The 22,937-nt window shown below is 45.3% G+C and overlaps 1 protein-coding gene across 1 annotated transcript in view; it reads left to right on the forward strand.

Annotated features, from left to right (window-relative positions):
* hydin (HYDIN axonemal central pair apparatus protein) overlaps nucleotides 1–22,937 on the forward strand; it is a 1,604,351-nt gene that overhangs the window by 1,362,251 nt on the left and 219,163 nt on the right. Inside the window, exons 69-70 of the mRNA XM_072518656.1 lie at nucleotides 1,690–1,817; nucleotides 21,639–21,873. Coding sequence (XP_072374757.1) covers nucleotides 1,690–1,817; nucleotides 21,639–21,873 — 363 coding nt within the window. The remainder of the gene's footprint in view (nucleotides 1–1,689; nucleotides 1,818–21,638; nucleotides 21,874–22,937) is intronic.

The raw sequence follows: 22,937 nt of genomic DNA on the forward strand, positions 1-22,937 counted from the left end.
TTTTGCAGACACAGAGTCTGCCTGTATGTTAAACCAAGATTTTGTTTTTAAATTGCTGCACAAGTATATATGCCTTAACTCAGGTATTTAATAACATTATTGCAATAGATATATATAATACAATTTATATAAACAGTTCTTACATTATTCACAGCATTCAAACTTGACTGAGCCCGTTTTTTTGCTATGGATGTTCTTGCCATGGAGGCAATGCAGCAAAAGTATACCAGGCTGATTCCTGGGATTGTGGAACTGTGATATGAGGAGAGGCTAAATCGGTTAGAATTATATTCATTGGAGTTTAGAAGAGTGAGAGGGGATCTCAAAGAAGTTTACAATATTCCAACAGGATTAGACAGGGTAGATTCAGAGAGAATGTTCCCGATGGTGGGGAGTCCAGAACTTAGGGTAATAGTTTGAGGTTGAGGGGTAAACGTTTTAGGACTGAGGTGAGGAGAAATTTCTTCACCCATAGTGTGGTGAATCTGGTGGAATTCACTACCAGAAAATGTAGTTGACATCAGAGAATTAGATATAGCTAAAGGGATTAAGGGATATGGGGACACGCAGGATCAGGGTATTGAACTTGATTATCAGCAGGCTCAAATCATAGAATCATCATAGAATCATAGAATTTACAGTGCAAAAGGAGGCCATTAAGCCCATCGAGTCTGCACCGACCCTAGGAAAGAGCACCCTACCCAAGCCCACACCCCCACCCTCCCCGCAACCCAGTAACGCCACCCAACCTTTTAGAACACTAAGGGCAATTTATCATGGCCAATCCACCTAACCTGCACATCTTTGGACTGTGGGAGGAAACCGGAGCACCCGGAGGAAACCCATGCAGACACGGGAGAATGTGCAGACTCCGCACAGACAGTGACCCAAGCCGGATTCGAACCTGGGACCCTGGAGCTGTGAAGCAACTGTGCTACCCACTGTGCTACCGTGCCTGCATGAGAAGCAAATGGCGTTCATGTCACCAGCCAGCGGGAAGACCGAGCCAGCATTAACCAGAGATTGGGAGAAATGCAATGTGATATTACGCCAGCAGATTTCTAACTTTTTGGCTCTCGTTAGATTCTCCGCTCCCACCCACCATCAAACCCACTGCGGGTATGATGGCAGAATTCCATCTGTCGAATTTGGTTGGACAGCCTGGAATTTGAAATTCAGATCACTTTTGTACAGTTCCCTTTGAACTTGTCTCTTCAGCCCACAGGGGAATCGTTCAGGTCTCTTCGGAGATAGCGAGGTACTAATTTCTTTGATACTGCCAAATAGTCCCTTTTGTTCAACATCACAGACAGACATAGCTTCAGCTATTTTAAAAGGTAATTTTCCATTTTTTTCGATTTCTGAAATTGGTGATTAGGCTGTAAATAAATGTATATCTGCATTTTATAAAAATTACGAGAGTTGAGGTCTTAGCTGCATTGCACTATATAATTCTAGTTCTTTTTAAGTCATCCTTCCTAAAGAAAGTGAATCAACTTCTGTTGTCTTCTGTTCTATAGTCCTGATTCCTCGAATCACATTCCTTATGTTCTTATTGTCCTCTAAATATACATTATCAGTATACTTCTATGGGAAGCTGAATTGCAGATGCAAGTGGAGCAGCATGTCTGACTAAATTATCTTGTGCCAAATCAAAGTAATCAAAGTGTTGTGTCTGATATTTTATAGGATCCAAGTTAAAAACAAAGGCCCTGGACTACTGGAGTACGTCTGGAAGGTGGTGATGGTTGAACATGGTCAAAGTGCCAACACTTCATCACAGTCTGATGGACAAACGGTCTCCGAAGAGGGCAATGGTAAAACATATTGTCTCATTCACTTTGACACAATGCTGTGCAGACTTGGGAGGTCAGACAGTATTAGGTCCAGTGCTGCCACAGAAAAATTAAGATCCATTCGCAAATTGACTGAAATTAATCTGGCATGGGGAAGGCTATCATCTACCCTTCCTGCCTGGAGCTTGATGAGATGGGGAGGGGTGTCAGATAGGATTTCCACCTTGTACCCTCCTACGCAATCACATGCCCCACCCCTAACTGTAACCAAGGGACAGAGGGTGATGACATTACAATCTGCCCATGAACTCTGTTGCCACACGTGCTGAGTATTTTCAGCTTTTTCTGTTTTTATATATTCTCTGCATCTTGCGATACAACCGAGAATTCAGTTTGCTTTTTGAATCAGTTTCAGCTGGTGCCTTTATAGTTCTCTGAAGTTACAGTTCCCAAGTCCCTCTGTCATTCCACAGTTCTGATACAGCTTCCATTCAAGGTCTAATTACTGGCTTATTTGTGTGACCAAAATTAACTATCTCAGACTTATTATCATTAATTTCTGTCGGCCACTTTTCCCCATTGGCCCATTCTTTCAATATCCCTTTACAGCTTTCTTTGGACTTCAGGAGGAAATACCATACCTCCTATTTGACTATGATCTGAAAATTCAACGCCAACCCTTCGAGGAGTTTGATTGGCACAATTAACAGAAGTAGCACCAGAACTGAACTCGGCAGAACACCGCTACCAACATCCTTTTACACCCGACTCCCTATTTTCGCTTTTCTAAGTATTTTCTCATCCCATTTGTTATCCTCCTTCTAATTCTATGTCCCTTAGTCTTATGTAGTTTCCCATATGGTACCTTGACATTAACATTTTACCTAAATATATATTGAACTAACTGGTCAATTATTACCTGTGATGTGGAGATGCCGGCATTGGACTGGGGTGAGCACAGTAAGAAGTCTTACAACACCAGGTTAAAGTCCAACAGGCAGTGCTCCGAAAGCTGGTGTTTGAAACAAACCTGTTGGACTTTAACCTGGTGTTGTAAGACTTCTTACTGTATTATTACTTGGACAAGCTTGTTCTCCATTAAAAAAGTCAGTTCTACATTGACCACTCTCCAGTCCTCCAGTTTGATCCCTTATCTCCCAAACGTTTTGAGGTGTATCGTGTCAGGTTGTGCTACTATGCCTTCCTTTTTCCACCAATTAAACATTGGCAAGCCATTAACTTCGGAGAAAAAGGTGGATATGTCACCTGGACCGGATGGTCTACACCCCAGGGTCCTAAAAGTGATAGCTAAGAAAATTATGGAGGAATTGGTGGTGATCTTTCAGGAATCACTCGAGGCAGGACGGGTCCCAGAGGACTGGAAAGTGGCTAATGTAACACCACTGTTTAAGAAGGGAGGGAGGCAGAAGACGGGAAATTATAAGCCGATTAGCCTGACTTCGGTCATTGGTAAGATTTTAGAATCTGTTATTAAAGATGAGATAGTGAAGTACTTGGAAGTGCATGGTAAAATAGGACTGAGTCAGCACGGCTTTGTCAAAGGGAGGTCATGACTGACAAATCTGTTAGTGTTCTTTGAAGAGGTAACAAAGAAGTTAGACAAAGGAGAACAAGTGAACTTAATTTATTTAGATTTCCAGAAGGCCTTTGACAAGGTGCCGCATAGGAGACTGTTAAATAAGTTAAGAGCCCACGGTGTTAAGGGTACGATTCTGGCATGGATAGAGGATTGGCTGACTGGCAGAAGGCAGAGAATGGGGATCAAGGGGTCTTTTTCAGGATGACAGCCGGTGACTAGTGGTGTGCCTCAGGGGTCTGTGCTGGGACCACAACTTTTTACAATATACATTAATGATCTGGAAGAAGGAACTGAAGGCACTGTTGCTAAGTTTGCAGATGATAAAAAGATCTGTAGAGGGACAGGTAGTATTCAGGAAACAAGGGGGCTACAGAATGATTTGGACAAGCTAGGAGAGTGGGCAATGAAGTGGCAAATGAAATACAATGTGGAAAAGTATGAGGTTATGCACGTTGCAAGGAGGAATTTAGGCATAGACTATTTTCTAAATAGGGAAATGCTTTGGAAATCAGAAGCACAAAGGGACTTGGGAGTCCTTGTTCACGAACCTCTTAAAGTTAACGTGCAGGTTCAGTCGGCAGTTAAGAAGGCAAATGCAATGTTAGCATTCATGTCAAGAGGGCTAGAATACAAGACCAGGGGTGTACTTCTGATGCTGTATGAGGCTCTGGTCAGGCCCCATTTGGAGTATTATGAGCAGTTTTGGGCCCTGTATCTAAGGAAGGATGTGCTGGCCTTGGAAAGGATCCAGAGGAGGTTCACAAGAATGATCCCTGGAATGAAGAAATTGTCGTATGCGGAACGGTTGAAGACTCTGGGTCTGTATTCGTTGGAGTTTAGAAGGATGAGGTGGGATCTTATTGAAACTTACAGGATACTGCGAGGCCTGGATAGAGTGGACGTGGAGAGGATGTTTCCACTTGTCGGAAAAACTAGAACCAGAGGACACCATCTCAGACTAAAGGGACGATCCTTTAAAACAGAGATGAGGAGGAATTTCTTCAGCCAGAGGGTGGTGAATCTGTGGAACTCTTTGCCGCAGAAGGCTGTGGAGGTCAAATCACTGAGTGTCTTTAAGACAGAGATAGATAGGTTCTTGATTAATAAGGGATCAGGGGTTATGGGTAGAAGGCAGGAGAATGAGGATGAGAAAATATCAGCCATGATTGAATGGCGGAGTGTTGAATCCCAAATTTCTTTCTCCGTCAGTCTGGCCTCAATAAAAGTCGAGATGGATTTGCAAGTAAAAAGAAGTTATTTTATTCAGCTTGCAAGCTACCTAGTCCACAGTGATACAGATAACATGTTGCTTTCTGCAGCCCCGGGAACTAAGTGAAGGTCCCAGACAAAGAGATCAGTACTCATACATTCAAATGGCATCAAGTTTCACATACTCGACACCCATCGGTCATCCTATGTCCCTCCTGACTTGTTTGATCTATTCTGATTGGCTCACTTCCAATCCCTTTCTCCGGCCCCTATCAATGCAGCATCACTCTCATAGACACACCTCTTCCTGCTTTTTCCATGCGGTCTAAAATCCTTTGTCTCTACTTGCCAGAATCAAAGTGGCTTATTTCTACATTACATTAACTAATATCTCTAAAGTAACTATTTTATATCACATTCGTCATTCCCTCCTTTTATCATTCCATGATAACCGAACTATCCAATCCATAGCTACGGTTCCTCATCTAAAAAGATCCGTCGCTGCATTTCCAATTCCTGTCTTAGCCCCCCTTCATCTGCTTCACCCTCATGGATTTTAACAGTTAAATTTTTTCTTTGGGGTTAAATTTTACCCATCACACATTTAAGGATGGCCAGGCCTACAAAGATGCAGCCGATAGCTACCACTAGATACATGGCCATATTTATCAACCAGTCCTTCCAACCTCCAAATCCCCAGTTACCCCAAGAGCCAGGATCCTGCATTCTGTCCAGGTGATCCCGTATGTGATCCATAAATTTAGTGATGTTATCCTGAACTCCCATGATACACTTGCCCTGCACTATGGCGCATACCCCACCCTCACGGGCCAGAAGATAGTCAAGAGCATACCGGTTCTGCATTGCAAACAACCGTAGCTGAGACAATTCCTTGGTTATTGCCCCGAGGGCTCCCAAGGTTTACTACCCGGGTTTTCCTCAGTTTGGCCTTTAACTAACTTAAGTGTATCTCCCGGTAACCTACGTTCTAGCTGTACTTCCCTTCTCATACGCCCCATCCTCTCTCTAGTCCCTTTCACTTCCTCATAGCCTCTTCCTACGCTCTTCTGACAGCCTGATATTACCTTTATTGCACCACTCTTAACACATCCAAAATCGAATTTACATGTATTCCAAAAACAAGGCAATGTCCATATAATGTTCCCTTCCCATCGCCGGGACCGGTGCAACTGCTTCATGACTCCTGCATTCTCCTTAACTTTGATGACCTTCCATGAGTCGATACCATGTCCTCGTATATGGGGGCAGCGAAGAACTTCACCTTTGCAGAGGTGATGTAACCTTGTAGATTGGTTGGGGCTACACAGATACATAATATTCCCCTTTTCCATGTCCATCGCCAATAACACGCCAAGCGAAGTGAGGCCAAATATCATACAGACGATGCGTAGCCACTCCATCATGCTCCACACCTGTAAAATAGCACTGGAGAAGGGAGGCAGGTTAGTATCCGACCTTTTACAGTAGTGGAGATGGACTCAATTTACAGTGATGTAGGTGGACCCAAGCACTTCGCCCCTCCACTTTAACTGCTGTGGGGGTGGTAAGGAGAACTTGGAAGGGCCAGTCCCATCGCGGCTCCGACCCCTTCCTAGTCCAAGTTTTGACCATGACATAACTACCGGGCTGGACTGAAAGTGAGCTAGGTACTGAGGGCGATGGCTGGTGAGCCGCGCGGACCTGGCCATGGAGTTCCTTGAGCACTAGCGTGAGGGCTAGAACATAGGTGGTCATCTCTTCAGTCATCTGATGAAACTGAACCAGTCTGGGAACCTGCAGGCTCCAGGGAGTCCTAAGAGGCCTGCCATAAAGAATCTTGGCGGGAGAGAGCCGGGCTGGTCCCGCAGGTGTAACCCGCAGCTGGAAGAGGGCAACGGGGAGCAACTTAAGCCATGTCAGTCCCGTGTCTGCTCTTAATTTAGCCAATTTAGTTTTGAGGGTCTGATTGTGTCTCTCAACCAACCCGGCCGCCTGCGGTCCATAAGCACAGTGTAACTGCTGGCGTATGCCCAACTGGGAGCAAAACTCCTTGTTAATTTGTCCAATAAAATGAGGCCCATTATCAGAACTTAACTGAGCTGGTATACCGTAACGGGGAATGATTTCCCTCATCAAGACTTTAACCACAGTAGCAGCTTTATTATCGATAGTCGGATACGCCTCGACCCATCTGCTGAACACATCCACAATGATCAAAACATATTTATAACATTGACACCTTTCCAACTCAATGTAATCCATTTGGAGAGTCTCAAAGGGACCACTGGGCAACGGGGTTTGCCCCTTCCCACAAGGGATACCTTTTCCGGTGTTATATTGCTGACAAATCAAACACCGATTACTGATACTTTGGGCCAACCCCTGCATTTTAGGGTGCCACCAAGTGTCCAGCATCAAATCACTAGTCCCTCGAGCCCCACAATGAGTTGCAAAGTGTACACATTCAATGACCCATAAAGCCAGCACATCAGACATACAAGTCTGATGTGCAGGCGTGGTCCATAAAGAGGAAACAGAATCATATGTACAACCTAACCGTTTCCACATTTGTTTATCACTCTCAGGAGCGTCCTCCTGTAACCTTATGACGTCTTGGATGGTTGGCATTGACTTGTCAGAAGCAGACATATTTATAGTAGATCGTTTAGTCTGACTTAACATCTTAGGCACCATCACTTGCTGAATTTGCGCGGCTGTTCGCGCTGCACAATCTGCTCGTTCATTACCAACGTCAACTGGGGTTGTACCATTCGTGTGGGCAGCGCATTTAATAACGGAAATCTGCGCGGGCATAAGGAGGGCCTGCAGTAGGTCATTAACTAAACCCCGGTGGGATATTTGACCACACATAATCATGTCAGGTTGTTCTGACGAAATGTCACTCAAATCGCCCCTTATTGTGGTAGTTTCCTGAATCAAGGCTAAACAGTCGTGGCCAGGTGCGTCTTCATGGACAGGGGGACCACTAAGAAAACAGGCTGGATTGATAGTGGTACAGTATTTAAATGTCAGGCGTGGATTGTTCAAAAGGTATATCTCATACCTATTCTGACGAGCTGCGGTATGATGCTGAGTCTGCAGTTGCCTCAGTAGTGCGATGACCGAGTGGGAGCTATACACCGTAATATCCTGTTGGAGGGTGAGAGCATGTAACGGCTATACGATGGCATTGATTGAACGTAAATCCTGTACTAATCGGTACTGGTCTGGTTTGGCTGGTTTAGGCACAGCAAGTATGGGGGTGTTACATTCTGATTGGCAAGGGACCAAAATACCCTGTTTCAACAGCTCTTGAATTACTTTATCTATTGATGGAGCAGCTTGAGATTTCAGGGGGTATTGTCGAATGGAAGGTAGCTTTACATGATCCTTAATCATCACCTTAATAGGTGTAACATTTGTCTTTCCCACTTGTGATGGGTATTCCGCCCAGACCTGTGGATTGACATATTCCAACACATCATGTCCCCTGTGATGCTGCAGTCGAGTGTTAATCGTTTCAGGGACCTCAAAATATTTTATGGTAGTGCCGTCCGGCATGACTTGAAGTGCGTAGTCTGTTGGATCCGAATGATCCACTGCCCTCCTGACCATTCGCCCCATACCCCTGGCATGGTACTGGTCATGGACCTGACGTGTAATATGAGGGCTTACCGAAGCTGACTGTGGCCATAAATGTGGTGATATTGTAACAAAATCGGCTGTACCTTCTTTTCCCGTGACTGTGGCTGTAACCTTGACTGGCCATTCGGTCTCAAGTAATGGCCGGTATTTGTCCTCCAACTCCCTATTTCGTCCAGTTCTGTCATAGGCCAGGGTAACGTGATGCAGTGACTGTTCAACGTCTAACGTCCACCACTGGGGGGTGATAGAAATATAGCACTGTTGTCTCATCCTCCATGATGTAACCGTTACCCCCTCATCTCCACATTCTAGCTGTAGCTGGAAGATACACAGTAAATCTCGGGCCAACAAGTTACAGTCCAATCCAGTAGTCACTACAAACTGATGATCTGCAGACTTATTCTCGTAAGTGACTGTCACAGGTTCAGAAATAGGATACTCACACACCTGTCCTTGGAACCCTGACAATTGCTGCGTGTGGTCGGATAATGGTAATTTAAGTGCTGATTGCACAGAAGACATGGCTGCCCCGTCCTCTTCTTCCAGTAGACCAATGGCCCCTCAGAGGGGGCTGCGGTTGTAGAGCTGTTGATTCGTTTGGTGGGCCATAAAAAGGGGGTGAGGGTCCCTTTGGGTGGGTTTGGTATCCTCCTCTTCGCTGATCCACCCACCCAAAGTCACTATATTGGGGCTCCTGCTGGTAAACTACCATTTCTGCCGCTTGTTGGGATCGCCAATCATCCTTTTTCATTACATACTCAGTCTTAACCTTTGTAACTGAGCCTCCTTCTTGGCCTACACCCTCCTTCCAATAAAATCTGACTGCCCTTGCCACCTGGGAAGGGTCGTTCTCTGTCCAATTCATGTTATTACATTTCACAGCAGTAACCACAGAAGGTGGTAGGCAATGCATTAACATAGCACAATATTGAGGGGAATTCTGACCATTTTGATACAGCAAATCGCCTGACTGCCCCCGGTAGATTTCATTAAAACGCTCCAGAAATTCCTCTGGCTCTTCAGTCTTCTTAGGTTTTAGGTCTAGAACATAGAACATAGAACATAGAAAATACAGCACAGAACAGGCCCTTCGGCCCACGATGTTGTGCCGAACCTTTGTCCTAGATTAATCATAGATTATCATTGAATCTACAGTGCAGAAGGAGGCCATTCGGCCCCCTGAGTCTGCACCAGCTCTTGGAAAGAGCACCCTACCCAAACTCAACACCTCCACCCAACACCAAGGGCAATTTGGACATTAAGGGCAATTTATCATTGGCCAATTCACCTAACCCGCACATCTTTGGACTGTGGGAGGAAACCGGAGCACCCGGAGGAAACCCACGCAGACACGGGGAGGACGTGCAGACTCCGCACAGACAATGACCCAAGCCGGAATCGAACCTGGGACCATGGATCTGTGAAGCAATTGTGCTATCCACAATGCTACCGTGCTGCCCTTAAGAACAAATAAATCTACACTATATCATTTTCCCGTAATCCATGTACCTATCCAACAGCTGCTTGAAGGTCACTAATGTTTCCGACTCAACTACTTCCACAGGCAGTGCATTCCATGCCCCCACTACTCTCTGGGTAAAGAACCTACCTCTGATATCCCTCCTATATCTTCCACCTTTCACCTTAAATTTATGTCCCCTTGTAATGGTGTGTTCCACCTGGGGAAAAAGTCTCTGACTGTCTACTCTATCTATTCCCCTGATCATCTTATAAACCTCTATCAAGTCGCCCCTCATCCTTCTCCGCTCTAATGAGAAAAGGCCTAGCACCCTCAACCTTTCCTCGTAAGACCTACTCTCCATTCCAGGCAACATCCTGGTAAATCTTCTTTGCACCTTTTCCAGAGCTTCCACATCCTTCCTAAAATGAGGCGACCAGAACTGTACACAGTACTCCAAATGTGGCCTTACCAAAGTTTTGTACAGCTGCATCATCACCTCACGGCTCTTAAATTCAATCCCTCTGTTAATGAACGCGAGCACACCATAGGCCTTCTTCACAGCTCTATCCACTTGAGTGGCAACTTTCAAAGATGTATGAACATAGACCCCAAGGTCTCTCTGCTCCTCCACAATGCCAAGAACTCTACCGTTAACCCTGTATTCCGCATTCATATTTGTCCTTCCAAAATGGACAACCTCACACTTTTCAGGGTTAAACTCCATCTGCCACTTCTCAGCCCAGCTCTGCATCCTATCTATGTCTCTTTGCAGCCGACAACAGCCCTCCTTACTATCCACAACTCCACCAATCTTCGTATCATCTGCAAATTTACTGACCCACCCTTCAACTCCCTCATCCAAGTCATTAATGAAAATCACAAACAGCAGAGGACCCAGAACTGATCCCTGCGGTACACCACTGGTAACTGGGATCCAGGCTGAATATTTGCCATCCACCACCACTCTCTGACTTCTATCGGTTAGCCAGTTCGTTATCCAACTGGCCAAATTTCCCACTATCCCATGCCTCCTTACTTTGTGCAGAAGCCTACCATGGGGAACTTTATCAAATGCCTTACTAAAATCCATGTACACTACATCCACTGCTTTACCTTCATCCACATGCTTGGTCACCTCCTCAAAGAATTCAATAAGATTTGTAAGGCAAGACCTACCCCTCACAAATCCGTGCTGACTATCCCTAATCAAGCAGTGTCTTTCCAGATGCTCAGAAATCCTATCCTTCAGTACCCTTTCCATTACTTTGCCTACCACCGAAGTAAGACTAACTGGCCTGTAATTCCCAGGGTTATCCCTAGTTCCTTTTTTGAACAGGGGCACGACATTCGCCACTCTCCAATCCCCTGGTACCACCCCTGTTGACAGTGAGGACGAAAAGATAATTGCCAACGGCTCTGCAATTTCATCTCTTGCTTCCCATAGAATCCTTGGATATATCCCGTCAGGCCCGGGGGACTTGTCTATCCTCAAGTTTTTCAAAATGCCCAACACATCTTCCTTCCGAACAAGTATTTCCTCGAGCTTACCAATCTGTTTCACACTGTCCTCTCCAACAATATCACCTCTCTCATTTGTAAATACAGAAGACAAGTACTCATTCAAGACCTCGCCTATCTCTTCAGACTCAATACACAATCTCCCGCTACTGTCCTTGATCGGACCTACCCTCGCTCTAGTCATTCTCATATTTCTCACATATGTGTAAAAGGCCTTGGGGTTTTCCTTGATCCTACCCGCCAAAGATTGTTCATGCCCTCTCTTAGCTCTCCTAATCCCTTTCTTCAGTTCCCTCCTGGCTATCTTGTATCCCTCCAATGCCCTGTCTGAACCTTGTTTCCTCAGCCTTACATAAGTCACCTTTTTCCTCTTAACAAGACATTCAACCTCTCTTGTCAACCATGGTTCCCTCACTCGACCATCTCTTCCCTGCCTGACAGGGACATACATATCAAGGACACGTAGCACCTGTTCCTTGAACAAGTTCCACATTTCACTTGTGTCCTTCCCTGCCAGCCTATGTTCCCAACTTATGCACTTCAATTCTTGTCTGACAACATCGTATTTACCCTTCCCCCAATTGTAAACCTTGCCCTGTTGCACGTACCTATCCCTCTCCATTACTAAAGTGAAAGTAACAGAATTGTGGTCACTATCTCCAAAATGCTCCCCCACTAACAAATCTATTACTTGCCCTGGTTCATTACCCAGTACTAAATCCAATATTGCCCCTCCTCTGGTCGGACAATCTACATACTGTGTTAGAAAAGCTTCCTGGACACACTGCACAAACACCACCCCATCCAAACTATTTGATCTAAAGAGTTTCCACTCAATATTTGGGAAGTTAAAGTCGCCCATGACTACTACCCTATGACTTCTGCACCTTTCCAAAATCTGTTTCCCAATCTGTTCCTCCACATCTCTGCTATAGAAAACTCCTAACAAGGTGACTGCTCCTTTCCTATTTCTGACTTCAACCCATACTACCTCAATAGGGTGATACTCCTCGAACTGCCTTTCTGCAGCTGTTATACTATCTCTAATTAATAATGCCACCCCCCCCCCCCACCTCTTTTACCACCCTCCCTAATCTTATTGAAACATCTATAACCAGGGACCTCCAACAACCATTTCTGCCCCTCTTCTATCCAAGTTTCCGTGATGGCCACCACATCGTAGTCCCAAGTACCGATCCATGCCTTAAGTTCACCCACCTTATTCCTGATGCTTCTTGCGTTGAAGTATACACACTTCAACCCATCTCCGTGCCTGCAAATACTCTCCTTTGTCAGTGTTCCCTTCCCCACTGCCTCATTACATGCTTTGGCGTCCTGAATATCGGCTGCCTTAGTTGCTGGACTACAAATCCGGTTCCCATTCCCCTGCCAAATTAGTTTAAACCCTCCCGAAGAGTACTAGCAAACCTCCCTCCCAGGATATTGGTGCCCCTCTGGTTCAGATGCAACCCGTCCTGCTTGTACAGGTCCCACCTTCCCCAGAATGCGCTCCAATTATCCAAATACCTGAAGCCCTCCCTCCTACACCATTCCTGCAGCCACGTGTTCAACTGCACTCTCTCCCTATTCCTAGCCTCGCTATCACGTGGCACCGGCAACAAACCAGAGATGACAACTCTGTCTGTCCTGGCTTTCAACTTCCAGCCTAACTCCCTAAACTTGTTTATTACCTCCACACCCCTTTTCCTACCTATGTCGTTGGTACCAATGTGCACCACGACTTCTGGCTGCTCCCCCTCCCCCTTAAGGATCCTGAAGACACGATCCGACACATCCCTGGCCCTGGCACCCGGGAGGCAACATACCTTCCGGGAGTCTCGCTCGCGACCACAGAATCTCCTATCTATTCCCCTAACCATTGAATCTCCTACAACTATTGCTTTTCTATTCTCCCCCCTTCCCTTCTGAGCCCCAGAGCCAGACTCAGTGCCAGAGACCTGGCCGCTAGGGCCTTCCCCCGGTAGGTCATCCCCCCCAACAGCATCCAAAACGGTATAATTGTTTTGAAGGGGAACGGCCACGAGGGATCCCTGCACTGTCTGCCTGTTTGTTTTTTTCCCCCTGACTGTAACCCAGCTATTCTTGTCCTGTTCCTTGTGTGTGGTTACCTCCCTGTAACTCTTCTCAATCACCCCCTCTGCCTCCCGGATGATCCGAAGTTCATCCAGCTTCAGCTCCAGTTCCCTAACACGGTCTTTGAGGAGCTGAAGTTGGGTGCACTTCCCACAGGTATAGTCAGTGGGGACACCGGTGGTATCCCTCACCACCCACATCCTACAGGAGGAGCATGTAACTGGCCAAGCCTCCATCCCCTCTTACCTTACAGAATATAGCTGCTGTGTGGACTAACTAGATCTGCGCCCTCCGACTCTGCTCCCAGTCAGCTACACTTCCTGTAAACTCCTGGCTCTCTTCGCACTCTTTGCGGAAATGTCGGAAACAAAATGAAAGGAGCACCTTACTCCCTCCTCACCTAACTCCCTCGGTCACCAAACTCTCACTATCGCACTCAAAAAGCACCAAATTCAGCACTCAGTGCAAACAAAGTCTGCACTGTAGGGGATCACTTTTATACTGTGAATCTAGCCTCTGAAAAACTGGCCTAATCCAATTAACTAATTAACAAGCTCCAGCTGCAAGTGCCTAGAAGTGGAAGCCTGTTTAAAGCTGATTGAAAATTCACCTTCTTCTAAACCAAACAGCAACTTTTAAGTTAATTAACTAAATAAAAGAAAGACTAAACTTTAGATTAAAATGAAGCCTTATACTCCCTCGGTCACCAAACTCTCACTATCGCACTCAAAAAGCACCAAATTCAGCACTCAGTGCAAACTAAGATAACAGAAAGATTTATGGGCCTTTGAAATGTGCTATTCAACGCATTCAAGATCTGTGTCTTTCTATCGTCGTCTAACGCATAGGCCTGCTGAAGTGCGGCATGACTAGCATAATTCAGGTGGTTAAGATAATTGCGGTACTCTGCTGGGGTTAAAATCTGCTGGACTAGGGCCCAGAGGTCCCTTAAATCAGCTTGATAAATTGAGATGGTAGTTCTCAAGGAATCCATGAAGGCAGCAGGAGATTTTTTCTATCTGGGATTGTAGACATAATAGCCATCATCTCACTGGGTGTCCATGGGAAGTAAACGTCTATCGTGGGGTTCGCTCCCACAGTCACTGCGTGGGGGTTTTGCATCTTCCTAATCGGTAACTGTCTCCGAATGTCACCAGGGGGCACTCTAGCTATTTCCCCTGGTTGTTCCAGGACTTCAACATCTCTCCCTGTCACTAGGGGGAGTTCTTTCTCTTCAAAAGAATCTGTTTCAGCTTCCTTTGTTCCCGAACCTTGTGGTTTCTGCTTAGTTTGGAGAGACTTAGGTGATATGCTTACATTTCCAAATTATTGAATTTTTCTTTTTCTGTCAATTCAAGGCCAGCCATTGAACTACGTAGCTCATCTCTTGTTTGACCCGCGCCTTTCCTCCACTTGCGCTTTTTTTTTTCAACTTAAAAATGTTTGAAAATTCAAATTGAATTACTGCAACTTGCAAGCTTAGCTCTGATCTCAACTCAGAACTAAATTTACAATTTGCTTAACACAAACTTGTATAACATTTACAACTTAATTATTTCTTTATCTTAACAATTTTTCTTTTAACAAGTTTTTTTTCTTTTACATACACAAAAGTATTAGCAAAATCAACTATCATCTCCAGATTTACACTTTTTAAAATGGTGTCCATGATCTTCTTTAAGTTTCTATTAATCTCCAGATAAAATGAGATAAACCTTATTTCAAGTAAGTAAAACTTAAGATTCTGGCAATTTCAATCAATTGCTTTCGAAAATAATAACTTTTATCAAAGAGGTGGAGAAACCCACTGGTTTCCTTTAATTAATTCAAAACATAACTTTGCTGGTGTTCACTGACTCAAAGGAAAGGTATCCGATTACACTACAGACTGGTGCTGTTATCTCAAGGCCTGAGTGAGAAGCACTGTCTGTCTTTAACTTTGCCTGCTGCTGTTAACCCTTTGAGAGACTTCTGCTTCAACCAATATGCAGCATTCCCCACAATCTCAACTAGTCCTCGGAATGCGTTTTTCGCCAATACAGTCCAAGGAGACAATTTTAGCTTAATCAACTATATATTTAAAACACTCACACATAGAGTTGAACCATCTTCAGATTTAAAAACAGTTATACTGGACTGAACCTTCATCTACTGAAGTCACATCAGCCAAAGAAACACTTATACTTGACTGAACCTCCATCTACTGAAGTCACATCAGCCATAAAAACACTTATACTTGACTGAACCTCCATCTACTGAAGTCACATCAGCCATAAAAACACTTATACTTGACTGAACCTCCATCTACTGAAGTCACATCAGCCTCTGAACCCTTATACTTGGAATTGAATCATCATTTGAGATGTCACATCAACCCAAAACCCTAACCCAAGCCGAAACAACAATATGAAATCCCATCAATTAAATTGCTAATCCCCAGACTGACCTGTGATTTTGTCGAGGCGGTCTTTCTGTGCCAACCGCGAGTGACCAGACTAATCAGACGATAAGAAGAGGGGAACAATCAATGCGCGGTCATTTTCCAGTTCTACATTGAGGGCCCTCGTTCCCCATCCTCCTGTTCATAATCAGTCTAATTCTGATTTCGCAGTTGGACCAGGATCGCCCTGAGAAATCCCGGGTTTCGGCACCAAATGTTGAATCCCAAATTTCTTTCTCCGTCAGTCTGGCCTCAATAAAAGTCGAGATGGATTTGCAAGTAAAAAGAAGTTATTTTATTCAGCTTGCAAGCTACCTAGTCCACAGTGATACAGATAACATGTTGCTTTCTGCAGCCCCGGGAACTAAGTGAAGGTCCCAGACAAAGAGATCAGTACTCATACATTCAAATGGCATCAAGTTTCACATACTCGACACCCATAGGTCATCCTATGTCCCTCCTGACTTGTTTGATCTATTCTGATTGGCTCACTTCCAATCCCTTTCTCCGGCCCCTATCAATGCAGCACCACTCTCATAGACACACCTCTTCCTGCTTTTTCCATGCGGTCTAAAATCCTTTGTCTCTACTTGCCAGAATCAAAGTGGCTTATTTCTACATTACATTAACTAATATCTCTAAAGTAACTATTTTATATCACATTCGTCAGGAGCAGACTCGATGGGCCGCGTGCCTAATTCTGCTCCTATGTCTTATGGTTCCTGACACAGACACCATTCCGAAGTCACTGACGCCATTCCTCTCCCTGGCAAGTATGCACCTAACAGTTCACAAATTTGGTGTCATATTTGACTCTTGAGAAGTGTTTCTGGCTACATATTCACCTTATCACTCAGACCTCCTATTTCCAACTTCCTAACATCACCCGACATCACCCCTGTCTCAGTTCCTCTGCTGTAACCACCACTCATGTTTCCATTAATTCTAAACTTCACTCATCTAATGCGTTCCTGTTAGCCTCCCATGTTCTACCATTTATATGTTTTTTGTCATCTACAACTCTGTTGCCCCTGTCTTAACTTTCACTCAGTCCCCTTTACCCATTATCCTGTGTTGCTGACTTACACTAGCTCTTAGTTAAGCAACACCTCATTAGAACATAAGAAATCAGAAGCAGGAGTAAGCTAATCAGCTCCTTGAGCCTGCTCAAGGTTACAAAGTTTACGAACTCTACTTTGTTGCCTGTTCCCCATGCACCATAGAAAGCATCCTATCGGGCTGCATCACAGCCTGGTATGGCAACTGCTCGGCCCAGGACCGCAAGAAACTTCAGAGAGTCGTGAACACCGCCCAGTCCATCACACAAACCTGCCTCCCATCCATTGACTCCATCTACACCTCCCGCTGCCTGGGGAAAGCGGGCAGTATAATCAAAGATCCCTCCCACCCAGCTTACTCACTCTTCCAACTTCTTCCATCGGGCAGGAGATACAGAAGTCTGAGAACACGCACGAACAGACTCAAAAACAGCTTCTTCCCCACTGTCACCAGACTCCTAAATGACCCTCTTATGGACTGACCTCATTAACACTACACCCTGTATGCTTCATCCGATGCCAGTGCTTATGTAGTTACATTGTATATGTTGTGTTGCCCTATTATGTATTTTCTTTTATTTCCTTTTCATGTATTTAATGATCTGTTGAGCTGCTTACAGAAAAATACTTTTCACTGTACCTCGGTACACGTGACAATAAACAAATCCAATCCAATCCAATCCAAACCCTTGACTCCATTGTAAATCAAAAATCTGCCAAGCTCAGCCTTGAATTGATCCAAATACCCAACTTATACTGCACTCTGGGGTAGAGAATTCACAAGATTTATGACCATCTGAATGATAAAAGTCCTCCTCAACTCCATGTTAAATTGACATATTCTTCTTCTGAATCTAGATTCCCCCATGAGGAAGCCTTGATTTTAATATTCTTATTCTTGTTTTCAACTCACTCCATGCCCTCCCCTGTATCTGTAATCTTCCCCAAACCAACAACCCTCCAAGATATTGGCTCTTATTAAGGTCCAGGAAGCTGAGCAGTAGAGGTGGGCGCAGATATATTTTCGATCACAAAAAGTCTGCCACAGCAGCGAATATATTTACAGAGTACAGTCCCGTCGGGACAACCAACATGCTGGTCCCTGTCCAGGCTGTCCTTTATTCTGGGTTCTTATGAGCCCCAGCTGGGTGGGCCTCGGCCTCACTAGCGGGGAAGCTCATACACCACGGGTCCTACGGGTAGATCAATTAGGGTATCCTCACTGGCCTGTTGGGTTTATTACATCTCTATTCCTATTCTGGCATCTGAGAATTCACAACTTTAATTGCTCAAGCATAATGTCCATGACTGCTGAGGCCTTAAGTTCTGAAATGTCTTCCTTTTTTAAATTTGTTTAATAAATTTAGAGTACCCAGTTCAATTTTTCCAATTAAGGGGCCAATCCACATACCCTGCACATCCTTAAGATCTACCTCTTTAACCAAGCTTCTGGTCACCTGCTCTAATACATCCCTTTGTAGCCCAATGCCAACTTCTGTTTCATAACAATCCTAATTCATTATATTAAATGTGCTATATACAAGTTGGTGTTGCTGGCTTAGCTTGAACTATTTATCTAAAATTTGCCTCCTTATCCATCATAACATTGCTCATCCAACTCTCAAGCACATCAGAATTCAACTCCTGTCCTGTATCCTCGTATTAACAAAGCACATTAAAAAGTACTTATTAAATATCTGCATTATTTTTGACTATCAGCTACTGATTAGCAATCCACCCTTCTCTCAGACATCCCAGGCGCGATCTAATGAAAAAGTTTCTAAGTGTCATTTTTGGCGGGTCTTCCTGCCGGCTCTGTCGGCGAGTTCCCCATCACTATCTAACCACACTTAGTCACGTTTTTGGGCCCTGGGGAGTTTCTAACCTGTGTAGTCCACATTTAGAATTATTTTCATCACTGGGGAGCTAAACATGCTGGCCTGGCCTGCTCCTCAGAGATCAGGCCACCATATATAACGTGTGCCCTGATTTCTAAGTGAGTTTGTTCCCTCATGGGAAATGCCACCATCACACATATGGGCATTACCCCCACACACCCCTCAGTGATGACACCCTGTTATGGGGTCCCTGGACCGACGCCTCGTCAGGTCCTCCACACCCCTTTACAAGCCCTCCTTCCAGGCCCCCCACTCTTCAAAACCACCAACCTCCAAGAGGCCCATTCTTATCCACCATTCATTTCCTTCATATCTCCACTCCACCCTCCTTTCATGGGCATGACCTCCTCAGGCCCTGACCCTTGCACTGCCACTCTGGCACACTGGCATGCTGCTGCCAGGTTTGCAGTGCCTCCTGGACACCTTGGCAGTGCCAGGGTGGAAATATCAAGGTGCTAACATGGCAATGCCAAGGTGCCCATGTTCCAGGGAGAGGGCCAGGGAGCCACCCTGCACTGTCCCTGACAACCTAGGGGCCTCCATAGGCTCAGGAGGCCCTCCAGGTGCTGTTCTGCCTGGTCTACATTGTGTGGACAGTACTGAGCGACACTTGGTAGGGCCTTCCTGGGGAGGCCGGTAGATCCTGGGTGAGCTTGGCTAAGTAGGTTTAAAACATATTTAAGTGCGCACGCCTTGGTCACGCCCATTGTGTGCGGGATTGTGATCTCAAAGACTCGCAAAGTCTGGGTAGATCTCACAAGGCTTTTTGCTGCCAGGAAGCCCATGGGAGGTTTCGCCCGGTATCTACCGGCCGCTCGATGCTCTCGGTCAAGTGCGAAGCAGCCGGTAGATCGCATCCCCCATCTAACAATTCTTGCTCCATTGTTACACTTGATTACTTTTCTCCTTGTGATTTTCACCAATGCTCCCTCTTGGATGTCCATATCTCACCTCAAGCACATCTCTTATTTTCATACTTTTTAATATTGTCCTTTCACTTTCATTATCATTCTTACTGAGCTTGTAGTTCCACTGTTTCTCCAGTGTATGTTGAAAGCTTGGCTGCAATATTCTTCAAGCTTAAAGAATTCATTCTTACACGAAGATATTGGAAATTCTGCTCACTCACTACGGTCAGCGAAGTCCTAGTGTCGACTTCCATTTTAGGGAATTTACAATTTACCCTTAAGAGCAGTCTTATCCAATTGGGTTCTATTCAACCGATATATTGCATGCTCTTCTTCAGAATTCTTCTCCACTATGTTTAATGCTGCTGTTTTTTCTTGCATTGGCACACTCGCGCAGCATCATGCTTTAATGTGGCGCCTTTGGTTGCATTGGAAGTATGTGAATCCCCGAGTATGACAGGTCTCCTGGGGATGGAGCTCCTCGCAATGTTAGCAGTCCACCTTGGACTCGGGTTGATGTCCTAATTCCTTCCTGCTCCTTGGGTCCAGGTGTGAGGACTGTATCTGGTTCTGCGCTAAGCCTATTGGTCCCATTGTGGACCTTGCGGACATACCACCCCATACTTGGTTAACCTTCCATTCAGCTACCCTGTGGAGATCAGTGGCACCTTTTTCACCACACTTCATTGACAGCTATCTCAATCAATTTTTCCACCTTAATCATGGTCTCTGCCACAAGCTTGTTCTGGACGTTATGGTTATAGATCCCGAAAACCAGCCAGTCATGCAGCTTGTCACTAGGCATGGTCCCAAACTCACAGCGCTCAGCAAGCCAGCAAAGCCTGGCTATGAAAACGGAGACAGACTCTTCATGGTCCCTCACTGCAGCATTGAATTTATAACATTGGAGGACAATCGAGGGCCTTGGGTTGAAATGTTCTTTAACCAATTTAACTATCTGGTCAAAGGTCTTCGATTCAGGTTCCTCCAGGAACGTGAGGTTCCTAAAAAAACAAAATGGAGCCTTTTGATGTACTGACTCCAATCCTCATCCCTTTGGTCAAATGATAGGCATTTCAACTCGTGGTTTAAATGACTCCAACTCTTGCTGGATTATCTTTACTTTCTCAACTGTCTCTCCCCCCCCCACCACCACCACCACCACCACCCCCCTCAATTAATGGCGACTGTCGGATGCGATCAAAACGTTTTACCTCGTCGCCAATGTGGTGGTTCAAGACGTAAACTGGAGGCTTCCGGTAGTTAACAATGGGGTTTATTGATGAAAGGCAAAGGCACTTAAGTAGCAAGCACAGAACACAATATAACAGGTCTTAACACTTCGGCCCACTGCTCCACCTTGCCCAGGGTCCTACTCCCAGGCCCCACTCAAAACTCCTCTTGGATGGTGTTCACATGCCACCATGCAACTGGTTATGTAGTCTGTGGAGCCCACCCCCTTAAAGGGGCCATGGTACCACATATGTGATCTGCAATGTTCTGCTGGATTTCATCGCTCTTCTGCCAATATTCTGGATGCAACATCAGGATTAGAATATTCAAAAATGTCAATGCAGGTAGGAGAGAAAAAGATATTGTCTGGCATTAAAGCAAACCCCATTCCCTTGACCAATGGATCTGGTGAATATCTCAATACACAATTGGTATAAGAGTTCTCCCATTGTATTTAATAACATTCTTCCTCAACCAACAGGAGTAGAAAATAAATTATTTGGTCATTAATCTCCTTGTTATTTGAGATATTGTTGTCAGTAAAATGGATCCCACAAATGCCGATACAGAGCAGTTATTGACCTTCAAAGTAATTCATCATATTCAAAGTGCTCTGAGATAAGACACTGGAGGAGCTTTCCCCTTGATTGACGACATGAAATCAGATAAATATCAAATCAAACGCCTTGGCATAATGGAATCATATGATTTAAACTGACATGTTGATTAAGTGTTTTACTGTATCAGGACTCTTGTTATCTTTTCCTGTGTGTGTAGGTACAGCTTCATTAAGTGCTCTGCCTGGCCCCTCAACAACCAAAAGTACTCAGACCATCAACATGTATGACAGTGTTGTCGAAAGCAATTCCTCCCAAGTATCCATCGACATTGACAACCTTCCGTTCACAGTGGAACCGTGCAGCGGGGTGATCACAGCCATGGAAACACAGGGGTTCAAAGTCAAGTTTATCCCATTAGAGGTTGGCAAGTTTGATGCATCGCTCATCTGCAGGTAAAAGAAAAATAAATCGGCAACCCGTTGATTGAAAGAACTGATTATGCTCGGGTACAGTACGTGAACTGTCACAATAGCAAATCCTGATTGTCACTGGTTTTAGCACTTGTGTGATAACAGGTCGTTTCTATCCTTTAGCACTCCACATTCATTATATAATCCCAGCCTCATCTGTTTGGGCTTCACACACTGAAACCAAGAGGCAGTAATCAACCATTTCATTGCAGTCTGGCCACCATTCTGCAATTGGAATTGGGGGAATGGAGCTTTGAGTGGATGAGGATATCCATAGGTGGAAGATAGACCTTGGGCGTGATTTAATGGCTTGTCACGTCACCAAGAGGCCTCTCACAAGATTCATGATGCTCGCAACGTCTCGAGATGATTAACGGAATCTCACGCGATGTCGCATTCTGGATATCATCCTCGCTGGGCGAGATCAAGATGAACATAAGTAAGCCATCAGCTCATTTAAATATGTTTACGCTGTATTCCCCCGGAGCCTGGGAATTAATGACCGGGCCTGGGAGACCTCGCCATGGTGCCATTTAGCACTGGTTTCCACAAACGTGGACCAAGCATAACAGTACCCTTTGGCGGTGGGGTGGAGGCTCTCCCATGTCATTAGAGACTACTGGGTGGTTGGGCTCAGGCCAGGGTGGTACCCCCACACTCCCATGGACACCCATTGTTTACACTGCCAGGGTGTTTGGGTGGCACTGCCAAGCTGGTGGGCACTGCCAGGGTGACACACTGGCAGCGCCAAGGTGCCAGGTTGCCCATGCCAGGGATCCGACCTGGGGTGCTTTGCCCTTAAGAGGTGGGGTGAGGGGAGGCTCAAGGGCCCCCTGAGAAACATGTTGGGTGCAGTGGGAGGTCCGGAGGCCACGGTGGGGTAAATGAGGGATTTCAAAAAATCCGAGCGACATTTAAAAATGGCACTCCGATCTGCGAATTCTCTTCCTGCACTGGTGATCTGAGCTCGTCTCTGCAGGAAATGATGCAAGTGTGGCTTTGACTGGGTATTCCCTATGAAGCCCCAAAAAAACGGCGTCATTCTT

The sequence above is a fragment of the Scyliorhinus torazame genome, chromosome 10 (assembly GCF_047496885.1).
Source record: "Scyliorhinus torazame isolate Kashiwa2021f chromosome 10, sScyTor2.1, whole genome shotgun sequence".
In the NCBI taxonomy this organism is placed as follows: Eukaryota; Metazoa; Chordata; class Chondrichthyes; order Carcharhiniformes; family Scyliorhinidae; genus Scyliorhinus; species Scyliorhinus torazame.